At 42.5% G+C, this 13,080-nt stretch overlaps 1 protein-coding gene across 4 annotated transcripts in view; it reads right to left on the minus strand.

Annotated features, from left to right (window-relative positions):
- Cntn4 (contactin 4) overlaps positions 1-13,080 on the minus strand; it is an 860,889-nt gene that overhangs the window by 22,993 nt on the left and 824,816 nt on the right. For 3 of the 4 annotated variants that reach the window (XM_058573005.1, XM_058573006.1, XM_058573007.1), the window contains 2 exons: positions 5,024-5,199; positions 1,572-1,692 (listed from right to left, as the gene is read on the minus strand). In XM_058573005.1, coding sequence (XP_058428988.1) covers positions 1,572-1,692; positions 5,024-5,199 — 297 coding nt within the window. The remainder of the gene's footprint in view (positions 1-1,571; positions 1,693-5,023; positions 5,200-13,080) is intronic. The other variant, XM_058573008.1, reaches the window with a different exon arrangement.

Consider the following 13,080-nt stretch of genomic DNA (forward strand, 5'->3'; position numbering starts at 1 on the left):
AACTGATTAGAACTAGATTTTCTTTTAGGCTGCGTTTGCAACTTCAATGTTATTCTCTGTGAAATGAAGTATACAATATCATTTAAGAACTTCAAGTATTACTGATTTAAATATTTATCAGTTTAATTTATTGGCGTTTAAACGGCTGATCTGAACATTATCCTAATTAAATAGAGGATAAATCTCCGGCAATAGAATCCTTTTGTCCCTAAGGAGAGAGCAGATCGACTCTGGTGTATTTTTTTTTCTTTTTAAGTAGAATTAAACATGTTTCTGTTAAGATATTCTGTGGGCAGATCAACCTAAGTTATAAGATTTTTTTTTTCTTCTTATCTGCACCATGACTGAATGATTTTTCTTTTAAAGGCAATTTAAAGGTAACCAAAGCATACACGAAATAAATGCTACTTTTCTTTAAGCTATCTTTAACCTTATTTAAGGTGCTAATTCCTACACATCTCCCTGTCACCTTCTACCGAGAGGATACAGCGCAGAACTGGAAGTATTTCCCACCATGCCTTGTTCCCTGGTTCACCCTGCCTCCAATGCTGATCTCCTGGATCTTTATTTTCTTGCTCTCAAAGCTCCACCTGAGCTCAGCTGCTGGCTAAAGAAGGCTTGACACCTATAGTTAGGAATTCTGACCAAGGAGCTGCAAGCCAAGATATTATTTTCATGTTCTGGGTTGGCTTCATCTTTATTTCTATTTTCTTTATTCAATTTTTTTTATGTTGCTGGGGATCCCACCCAGGGTCTCATGCATGCGAGGTGAGCCCCCTTATCCCTGACCTACCCTCCTGACCCAGCTTTTATTTTTAATACTTTAGAAAATCCCCGAGCATGCACCAGCCGGATTCTGGTATGCACCCTGGTTCACTAGTACTTTAATTTTTATTTAAAGGTATTTCTTGAAAATCCACTAAGCGGAACTTGGAACGGGCTCCGTGGGCGTAGCTTAGCTTAGGTCCAGGTTACATCAAGTTGGTGACACTCGCACAAATGCTAGTTTTTGCTATTCATCTCAGCTTATTCGCTACATCCCAGGCAACCAAAGGGGTGTTTCCTGTCACCCCTAAAATTATATTTAAAAAAATTCAATTAGTTTTACAAGAAAAAACAAATCTGGTAGCAGTCTGATATAAACTTCTTAAACTACTGTTCGAATAGCCGCCCAGAACACTGTGGGTTAACCCAGAGGAGACCAGAAAGGCCCAGGTGAAACCCTTTTGAGACTATTGGCTTTGGTTAATCTAAAGTCATTCTAGGAAATCACAGGGACCCCAGCTGCCCTGATTTGGAATTTGGGGGTGCTTGCAGGGGTCGCTTTCAGTATAAAGAAACTGGGCTTGCTCGTTATAGCTTCTGACATTGCCCCAGGAGGAACTTCTGGAGACTTCTGGGGACTGGTAACTCACCACTGCTAACATGTAGTTCATGTCTTTTTTTTTTTTATTTCCTCTATACTTCGGAACCACTGAGGTCTTAGAACTCTGTGCCAGAGTAGATATCACAAAAAAATGTTTTAAGGACAAAAGAGCCGGGGGGGGGGGGGTCGGAAAAAAATCCAATACCTCTTACAATCAGGTCTGCTGTAGCCGATAACTTGTCCACACTGGTTTGGACCATGCAGATGTATTTCCCAGCGTGCTTCAGTTGGATGTTTCGGATCATCAAATCTCCAGCTGAGTCCTGCTGATAAAGTAGGGGAAAGTGGGCTACCATTACTTTTTAATGAGCTCTAAACATCCTCCGCACATGAAGGACACGGTGACTAATGGATTTATTTTTACGCCGGCCGATGACAACATTAGCGACGCGGGCCGTGGCCTGTGGATGCTCCTGATTGACACATCGCAGCGCCAACGCCTTCCGATGGCACCTTCCAGAGACCTCAGGTGTGTGGCCTCTTGGGCTCCCTGGAACACTCTGCCACCATAAGGTGGCTCCTGATCTGGTCCAGGGGGTTTCTCCGACATGTCCTCCCTTTGTCCTCTGGGTTGGCATTCCAACACTTTGCAACTCCACATTTGGAAAGAGGAAGCAAACCGCCCACCCCCGTTTGGAGGCTTTTGGCAATTTCCTGTAGAGCCTTGTTCTACAGCCAGCAATTTTGATTGCTCCCAGGTTTGAATTAAAGGATTATGAAGACCAGACTCCCCAGGGAAATCTCCCATCACCTAGTGTGGAACGGGTGCTAATTTGTTTTCCGAATGCCAAATGCATGTTTGATTACCAGATGAATAGGACTAATTACATCCCCCAGTCGGTCTAGAGATGTCTCTGTGCCCCAGAAATAATTCTACAGCATTCAACAGCGTGGGACTTCTAATAAACAGGAGAGATCCCTCCTCAGGCTGGCACAAAGGGGGCATTTGAATGAAGGACTCTGGTTTCTTATCCCTGTTCATCAAGAGCCTGGTGAACATCTGCTCAAGCATAGGTCCATACCACAGGCCAAACTCCCAAAGAATAGCAAAATAATTTACGGTCTACCCGTCCACCCAAGTTTTCCCATTCCAAACCCCAGAATGGAAAGCAGACCCAGACCCTGAAGTGCTCCTTCTGCAAATGGCCACCAACCTGGTGAGACTCAATGGTATTTTGCATATGGCGGCTACCTTTCAAGTGCTTTAGTTCTATTAACTCACTAAACACACGTTCTGAGAGGCAGGTGCAAGTTTGATTTATAAACAGGTGAGGTGACTTGCCAACGGTCACTTAGCCACTAAAAATCGGGGCCAGATTTGAACCCACACAGTCAGCCATAGTCCCCATTCTTAATAATATTTTGCTATAGGACTCTCTAAGACCTTAGTCTCACTGGGAATAAAGCAAGTCCTGAGTTTCTATCCTGTGTGTCAGTAGAACCCATCACATTCATATTTACCAAAGACAATGGAAGAAGCTACCAATGGCTGTCGGGGGATTAGCACAGAGGCCAAAGCACACATCGAAGGGAACGCTCAAGTTTTGATACTTAGTTGTCTTGGGCGGACCCCTGCTGTGTGACTTCATCGAAGTCTCTTAATCTCTCTGGATCTTAAGTTTATTGACCTTTGAAAGATGGATGTCTCGCTCCACTGTGCTGTGCGGTGAGAATCAAATCAGATTGTGCGGCTACTCAAAATCCTTTTTACAGACTGTGAAGCACACAGTAAATTTAAACTGGTATTATTGATGGTCATGATCAATTTTCTTTCTGAAACAATCATGTCAAAGACCTTAAAGCTAATTCAAGGAGAGCTATGAAATTTTTGTTTTTAAAATCTGAAAGTCTGTTACTTATAATACTTAGGATTTTCATCCAGTTTTTACTATGCACTGAACATGTCTCAGTAACAGGAAATAATAGATGCTCAACTTATTTCCTATGGATTCTGTGGGGATTAGGGAGCTAATATATAAGAAGGTGCTTTATAAATGATTAGGCAAATAGAAGGAATTATCATTACCACCACCATCATTAATATTATTATTATTGTTGTTGTTGTTTTGGCACCAGGGATTGAACCCAGGGGTGCTTAACCAGTGAGCCACCTCCCCAGCCCTGTTTTGTATTTTATTTAGAGACAGAATCTCACGGAGTTGCTTAGCACCTTGCTAAATTGCTGAGGCTGGCTTTGAACTCACAATCCTTCTGCCTCAGCCTCCCAAGTCACTGGGATTACAGGTGTGCATCACCGTGCCCGGCTATCAGTATTATTATTAATGATTTTTTTTTACCTAAGATATTTTGTCTGGGGAAACATAATACTGGAGATATAAATATTCAAGTGACATATAACACTTGAATAGAGGTTTGGATAAAAAACCAGCCTCCCATAGGGAATATGAAAGGTGCATTGATTTTAAGATAGAAGCCACGTTGGCAGTAAGGACATGCCTATACCATCTCCTTAATTCACTTTATTCACTGGGACGTAAATGTCAAAGAGACTTCCTGTGGCCTATTTCAGAGCACAGAACCTACCATATGCTCTCTGATTTTGGGATTTAGAACGCGCTCTAGTGATTCTCCAATTTTGACCAGATTTGTATCTTTAAAATGAAACAAATATATATGTGTATATATATATATATATATATATATATATATATATATATATATATATATATATAAAATAGGATCGAAGTAAGAATTTCATAGAAAGAGACTTTCCCTTGGAACCAACCAGACCAAACTGTTTAGGGAGATCTGCACCGATGCTCTTACCCAGGACGACAGGGCCATCTTATCCCCTTGACCCCCACCCCTATGGTCTGATCTGTTCCCGACAGAGCCCTTGAAAGTGTCAGAGGCCACTCTCCAGCTACCTACCCTACAAAGGGTGGCCGTCAGTTCTGGGACAGCGTACAGGCCACATGTGAGTGATTACGAGGACATCCAATTTGATTGGGGCACTTTACCACTGAGCCACATCCCCACGCCTTTTTATTTTGAATTTTGAGACAAGGTCTCATTAAATCGATGAGGCTGGTCTCAAACTGGCAATCCTCCTGCCTCAGCCTCCTGAGTGGCTGGGATTACATGCACGCACCATGTTGTCCAGTTTCAGAATGGTTCTGATAGACACAAACTGTGACTTGCTTCTAGATTTAACCTTGTTACGTATTTATCGATAATGTGCACTGTGAAAAGTAAGGCCTTTCAAAAATCAAGCACTTGGAACAAAATTGCCTGCAAGTAATACATAGCCTCACCAGACTTTCAGAATCAAGAAAGCAAATCCTGAATTTGCAACCATGAGTCTTCTGCAAGAGCCAAGGGGAGGGACAATCAGTCGCCTAAAGACATACGAGGTGACTATTCTGAAGTTCTTTCTCTAACCAGGTCTAGAGTCAAGTGCATGGATTGGGGCACAGAGCTTGGGGCTTTGAAGTTTAAAGCAGAGTGTGGCAATCTAGGAACTGGAAGAACGTGACGTCATAAGACAAGTCCTAGGAGCGTCAGTCTTCTCCTTGACACACAGGAACACATGACCAGCCTGTGGGATTGCTGGGCACAGTTGACGTTAATACTTACCCCTCCGACTCTTTCAAAGTGGTCTCCGTCTCGGTCGAAGTCTATCAGGTGTCCATTAAAGGACCACGTGAAGACGATGTCCAGGGAGTGATCGTGGGTCACCTGGCATGGCAGGACGATGCTCTCTCCAACCGTGACGTCCATGCTGGAAGGGGGGACCATCACCCTGGTGGGATCTGAGAGTGGAAACAAGACCAGAGACAGACAGTCTGCGTGGTGGGCCTCCAACCCCGCACCCGGGAGGGAGCAGGCAGGAGTGGCTTGGCTTTGGGATTTTTTGGCTTGGGCTGGGACCCGTCAGCCTCAGTCATCTGGGAAGCCCAGATGTGAGCCAGGAAGTCGTTCTGAAGACAAAAAGATGAGACTGCTCATTATGTGAACCTTTCCCAAGTGACGGAACCCAGCCTGGGAGCCCTGAGGTTGAATCTCTGCAGATGCTCAGGGAAAACAGAAAGTAGGTTCTGGTAACTTTGCATTTTCAGTAAAGCTACACTCCACCACTGAGCCACATCTCCAGCTCTCTTTTGCATTTTATTTAGAGACAGGGTCTCACTGAGTTGCTTAGGGCCTCACCATTGCTGAGGCTGGCTTTGAACTCTCTATCCTCCTGCCTCAGCCTCCAGAGCCCCTGGGATTAGAGGCAGGGACCAGCGTGCCCAGCTATCAATTAGTTCTTAAGGTCAACATTTACATGACAGTTTTGCTGGGGGTGGACAGGCTTGCTGATCGGAGACAGTTCATAAACTCCCAAGTTATATTCACAAACACCTAATTTCTTACCCTCCGAGGCAAGATGATCTCATCACGTGTGTCAGAGAGCACAAGGGGCGGCAAAGGGTTTGAATCAAATATAAAGGCCGCATCACTGCCTACAGGATCGACATTCTGGATTCAGCCCATATTCCAGAAAATTTTCAATACTAAACCCAAACCAAACAAACGACGGCAAATCAGATGAATCCAAACCAGACCAGGCAACAAGAGAACAAGGACAGATTCTCTCCTATAGTGGAAGACCTATGTTTCTGACTGTGAACTAGATGAATATTCATAAAGTGAACTTGTTTAGATGAAAATCTCCTCTGGACAATTCGAACTGATCTTTCATGGGGGACTTTAATTTTGGTATCGCGTTATCTTTTTTAATTGACACGCGATGTCTGTGCCCGTTTATAGGCTGCCATGAGGCGTTCTGATGCACGTCTGTATTCTGTACTAACCAAATCCATTCCCCTCTGTCGATCATCTCCAGCATTTATTGGGGGGCCCTAGTTCTCATCAAAGCACGCTCACATTCCCGCTACCAAGACACTATTGGTCACAGAGTTCTTCCCTTTTATTCAATCATGGAGAGAAAACACCTCTGGTTGTTATAAAGAGAAGTCTCGATCCTAAGCAGTTTCTCATCGAGTGGTAGAATATGCTTTGGCTTGTTTCCCCCCAAATAGGGCAAAATTGTGATAAGTGGGATGCTGCACTTCTAGTCACTACGGGATGAGTGACATTTCTGAAATGAGAAGTGAATAGCGGGTCCTGCCGGCGACGAGGTAATGGGACAGAAATCCCCTTATTTCAAAGCCTAAAGCTTTTGTAAGCCACATAATAAAAATCTATTGATTCACTCACCCTCAGGAATAGGTAGGTACAGCCCAGGATTTTTATTTTATTTATTTTATTTTTCGACTGGGGGAAGGAGGTAAGAGCAAATCTTATTGTAAGCAAGATTCTAGGAAGAGCCCCTGCCTTTGGTGAATTTTTTTTTTAATTTTATTTTTTGGTGTCAGGGATGCTTAGCCACTGAGCCACATCCCCCAGCCCTTTTTATATTTTATTTTGAAACAGGATCTTATTAAGTTGCTGAGGGCCTCACTCAGTTGCTGAGGCTGGCTTTGAACTTGCCGTCCTCCTGTCTCAGCCTCCTGAGTTGCTGGATGACAGGTGTGTGCCCCTGTGCCCAGCGGAATAGCCCGATTTTGACTCGACATGTCATTTGGTGTTTTTGAATTTAAATTTTCCTCACCTATAAAATGAAGACAGACAGTCTTAGGCTAAAACCATATATCTTTATGATTTTTTTTTTGGATGGAGAGGTTCCCCAATTCTACTTTGGATAGCTGATTTGGCAATTTATTTTTTCATTTGAATAATCATTCATTTGTTCATTTATCCAACAAGTATGTCTCACTGGATATCATACATATAAAAAGGAATAATAGCAGTCATGATTGCTAAGTCCCTTGCTGATGTTAAGTTACTGATTTCATTTATAATTATTTCATTTATTCCTAACAAACAGGTTCTATCATCAACCCTATTTTTAAAAATATTTTTTTAGTTGCAGATGGACACAATATCTTTATTTATTTACTTTTATGTTGTGCTGAGGATCAAACTCAGTGCCTCACACATTCAAGGCTCTGCCACTAGCTATAATCCCAGCCCCACCAACCCTATTTTTAACAGATGAAACTCATGCCCAGGAGTGTTAAGAACTGTCTGCTATTCTGCCTCTCTTCATTTATTTTTCTATTTTTATTGGTACTGGGGATTGAACCTAGGGATGCTAAACCACTGAGCCATGTCTCCCACCCTTTTTTAAAAATATGTATTTTTGAAAATATTTATTTTTTAGTCATAGGTAGACACAATATCTTTATTTTGTTTTTATGTGGTGCTGAAGATTGAGGCGAGTGCTCTACCACTGAGCCACAATCCCAGCACCACCCCCGCCCTTTTTATTTTTTATTTTGAGACAGGGTCTCATGAAATTGCTGAGGCTGGCCTCACACTTGCAATCCTCCTACCTCAGTCTCCTGAGTTGCTGGGATTGCAGGTATGCACCACCACCACACTTTGCTTCATTTAGCCGAAAGCATGATATTCATTCACAAATCATCCAGGGAGAAAGTCTAAGGGCATAATCTAGCAATCTGCACTCTTTAGTGTGTGTCGTCAACTGAAGATATTTTAATGCAGAAGGAAATTCAAAGAATCCCTGCCATGGGTTACAACTGGTTTCAGAGGCTACAAGAGAAATGAATTTCCTGCCTTCGACAGGTAGCACGCAGGGGTGATTTCAGGTCTAAAATGCTAGCTGTAGCTCTAAGCTTACACATGGAACTTGGAGTGTACAATCAGCACACCTATACCACTGAGCCACACTCCTGACCACCTGTCTCCCACTTTTGATTGGCAGCGATCTCCTGAAGAAACTGTTCAGCACTTTATGCACATGTAGGGGTCTGGGACAGGTGTTATTATTATTTTTTTAAATTAAATTGGCAAATTCAGCTGCCTATTAACCAAGGACCAGAGAAGTCCCTAAAATAAAGGATCATGTTGGTACAGTTGCTAAGCTGACAGCCACTAATTCATTAATCGAGCACTTGTCGCCGATTTGCGTTGTGAGCTCCAAAGTAGCAAGAATCAATGCAAAATAAGTCATACGCTGTACACACACCAGAGAGGTCTCTTCGGGACTAGAGAAGATTAAACTAAAGAGGTTTAGAAATCTCAGTAGCTTCTTGGTTTTCTCAGAGTGTATGTTTCCTGAGTGCTCTTGTTTACCGCGTTATGAGTTCTGATACTTTTTTTTTTACCGGATTAATTTCCTTCAATTTCAATACAAGCGCTGTACACAAACAAACAGATGGCTTCTTGCGAAAACAAACTGTCTCCCTTCCTTTGGTTTTAATTCATCAAGATCAGCAGGAACCTGTATTTCTGACTTCTGTTCTGAAGAGAGTCACTCTAGCTACCGTTCTGTGCAGAGAACTCTCAGAGGCAATTAGAACTCGAGATGCAAATTCGTGGCTGGATTTGGATGTAATTAGCAAAAATAAGTAAGATCAATGACACCCCTCAGTCAATGTTCATTCTTGTGGTCGGTTCCTACAGGAGAGAATGACATCATTGGGACTCTTGCTTAGAAATTTATGTGCCAAGTGCTCACCCGCCCTAGTGCTCACAAACATTCTTACTTTCTACAGTGTTTTCTATAACATATAGATGACAGTTGGTAAACCGCTTTGTTGTAGAGGTTGTAGCAGCCATGAAGACAGGTTACTTATTAAACACTCTGTTAACGATGACACCAACAATTCCTTGCACCAGTTCCAAGCGTACAGCAGGCATCCAAGCCATGGAATTTTCTGACTTTGGCTGATGGCGAAAAGATTTCCTGAATTAGAGCTATTCTCTGTAAAACAAGTCTTTGGGGTTAATGGGACAAGAATTCAATTTCAATGAGGTTTTGCCTATTCGATATCAACCATCCCATTTCCATTGATAACTTTTTTAACATTCCATTTATAGTGCTAAGATAACCCCTTGGTGTCTTTTAGTTTAGTTTTGTTTTTTTTTTTCCCGAGTGCTAAGGACGGAACCCAGGGCCTCACACATGCTAGGCAAGTGCTTCACCACTGATCTATATGCCCAGCCGTCCTTGGTGCCTTTTAAGAAACAATGTGTTTCAGTCATCTTAATGCATTTTCTCCGGTAAGCAAATTTCTTAAGTGTAATGGTTTTGACAGTGTTCTTAGTAGGGGTTTTTTTACATACATTTTTTTTTTATAAGGAAACATTTGAAAAATGGATTTCTTCAAAGGCCTGAAGTTCATCAAGGAGCTGAGAGTCAGTTTATCTCTAAAGCCACAGGGCAGAGGGACAGAGAACTATTTTTAACAACATTTAAATGCTGCAACAACGATTGTTGTTGACTGATGGCAAAAACCCTTCAGGAAACATCTCTGTAGATGAAGTTCAGCATTGTAGGGTTGAACCCACTTAAACAAAACTCAGTGCTGCATACATTATATTGACCAATTCTGCATAAAACACATGTTTGAATGAAAGATCATGAATACATGAATATGAGAGGTGAGAATTGAGATTCATAGTGAGTCTAAGCTGGGCCAACCTTCATATATATATATATATATATATATATATATATATATATATATTTTTTTTTCTTTTAGTTGTTGATGGACCTTTAATTAATTTATTTTTATGTGGTGCTGAGGCTCGAACCCAGTGCCTCACACATGCCAGGCAAGCGCTCTACCACTGAGCCACAATCCCAGCCCATGGGCCAACCTTTTTATCCAGAATGAAAGTTCACAGGGATTAAGGCAAAAAAGCTACACTTAAACAAAGCTGCTGCATACACACCGTGTGGAGGACAGGTAGCTCACATGGATAAGAGCTGCCCACATTTCCATGTGCACCGTGGCCAAGAAGCTACCAAAGAAGACCAGCACCCTCTTAGCCTGCATTCCTAGCATGTGGCATTCCAATTTCACGAGATAACAGTCCAGTTGTATTTTGCCTGAGTCAGAACACAGCCCTTTGGGAAACACCCTGTGGATTCACGGACAGCTTCGTGCACCCAGGCCCGTGGAGGACCTAAGAATCCTCCAACAGCTGAAATCACTGAACGTCTTTAGCACGAGAAAGGTGCAGCCAGAATCAGACAGGCAGTCAGCATAGAGAGGTGAATCCATCAGGTTGGATCCAGGAGGCTGATCTGAGTGAATCTGGGAAGTTGGAGACTGTCCCCTGAGAGACTGAAATGGCTTCAGAGCCCTTCCTCCACCCTATCAAGATAACCTGTTAAGGTCCCCTGTCCCAGGGTAAATTATATTGTCCCTCCCTACAGGACTAATGTGTCCTGGGCTGCTCCATCTGGCCCTTCCCCTGGCCACCTGCTTCCCATCTCTTGGCCACCCCACCTGAGCATCCCTGGGCCTAGTCACAGACGCAGGAAGGAGGGAGATCAGGGCAAGAGGGCAGGAGAACAGAGGAAGCCCAGGACATAGAAAAAGGCAGAACACCTCGCTTCTGGGGACACCAGGACACCAGCTGTGGCCCCCTCTCCCTCCTAGGAGAAGTCTATGTTCCCCTTTTTAAATAAACCCTGCTTTATCTGCATGCCTCGAGGTGCTTCTTTAATGTTCAGACTTGAACATGTCGGGGAGCAGGACTCATCACCCACAGAAGCTATGGTGAAAGACTTCTCCAGACTTACGTGGGACCCAGAATGTGATCAAGGAGCCACCCGAGGGTTCCCTCACCAGTCACCATGTCAGTAGCTCCCACCCTGTGGCTGTTGGTCATTAACTTTTACCTCTGAGCCTCCTTTTATATTTTTACCTGCTTTTGAAAAAACAAAAAAAATCATTTACTTTGAAGAGATTTCAACGTGACCAAAAAGGTGCCACCAAATTTAATATTTTATTATTGGCCAAATGGTGACCCCCCCATGGCCACCAGTCCACCTGCGTAGACCAGCTGACATCTGACTCCAAGAGAGCGCTTTCCTCTTGGCCTTATATATTTATTGGCTGACATTTATTGGCATGCACTCATTTGATCTGACACATTATCATACTTTACTATGGTGATCTATTTTAATGCTCAAATGGTCTGCATTTTGGCCCCCGGGAGTCCTTTTAGGTGTGCCCCTGTGCCCTCTTGACATTTTTTATCGTCATTCAGAGTGTATGTCCTTGCTTTCTGGTTCAGTAAGATGTTCTAGGCTCATCTCATGCTTTTCCCTACTACAGTTATTGAGTCAGTCTTTTCTCCAGGGCACCCTGGTTCTTTGTAGTGGGAGACGGTTTTGAGAAACCAAGGTGTAAACACAGAATATACTCATTGTTGATAAGGTCATTGATTCCAGGCCTTCTCAGCCAACAGAGTTGTGTGTGTGTGTGTTAATATATATATATATATATATATATATATACACACACATATATAATCATTAATATATATGTATATATGTGTGCATATATATGAATATACATATATATGAATATATATAAATGTATGTATATATAAATTTATATGATATATATTCACACACATAGATATATGTATATGTACATACATAAATATATGTATCCATATGTATATATGCATATATGTGTTATATATGTCCACAGGTCTATGTATGTAGGTTATATATGTATGTAGGTCATATATGTACATACACATATATATGGATGCATGGAGACAGAGACCATATCCACCTCTATTTCTATCTTTTTCTGACAGCATTGATTTACTCAACTTGTCCCAATTTTATCATTTTACCATTTTGTTCAGTATAAAACAAATCTCCTGTGCCCCCTCCCTCGGCAGCTACCTGCCACCACCCCATGTCCTGGGGTCACCCTTCCCCAAAGCCCTCAACCCACCTCGCCACCCTGCGTCATAGCCCTGCACTTGCAGGGACAGGAAGGGGGAGAGGAAGTTAAGGAACGGAAGCTTGCTTAGATTTCCTTATCGTTCAAAGTGTAAAATATTTAAAACACACCACGGAACAATGAAATTAAAAAGATAGCTAGCTCTAATTCTAGAGCAGATGCCACTTAAAAATTAAAGTTTTATGCTGCTTCTAAGAAGAAGGATAAATAAAGCAAATGTATCACCTGACTAAAATTCAAGCAATGAATTCCTGCACTGCACACCAGGGCTGGAGTGTGTGTGGGGGGGAATCTGAATTAATACATTAGTAAAATCCCTATTGTCAGGATCGAGGCATTGCATAAAATTATATTTATCTTTTGGAGACAAATGCACTATTGTATCAGAAAAAAATGATTAATTTTCTGATTATTGTAGCCCGATTAGACGTTAGGTTCTACCTTTTAAAAGAGCTAGATAAACAAACACACAACACACTATGCTTCCGATGTGCCCTTGAGTGACTTTTCACAGAGGAGCCAACCCACGTGACTTCTGCAGGTGCAAACTGTGGGAGTGTGCTTGCTGTCTTGCACGTGGTCTTTTAAATTCTAGTTTGGAAGTTCATCCTGATGAAACAAAAATTCAGTGTACCATGGTCCAGCTAAGACCAGGCATGTATACACCGTCACATGCCACCGAAGGATGTTTTGGTGGTGGATGGACAGCATAGACAACAGAGGTTCCCCAAGATGATACAGCCCTGGTGAAGACACAGCTGACTTGGTTTACCTAAATGTACCGATCAAGGGTGGCCAAGTGTGGGTACTTGGCAAACAAGCCGTCCAATGATTATCCATGTTATT

The sequence above is a fragment of the Marmota monax genome, unplaced genomic scaffold (genome assembly GCF_021218885.2).
Source record: "Marmota monax isolate L192 unplaced genomic scaffold, Marmota_monax_Labrador192_F-V1.1 WCK01_AAM20220418_F8-fsc00028, whole genome shotgun sequence".
In the NCBI taxonomy this organism is placed as follows: Eukaryota; Metazoa; Chordata; class Mammalia; order Rodentia; family Sciuridae; genus Marmota; species Marmota monax.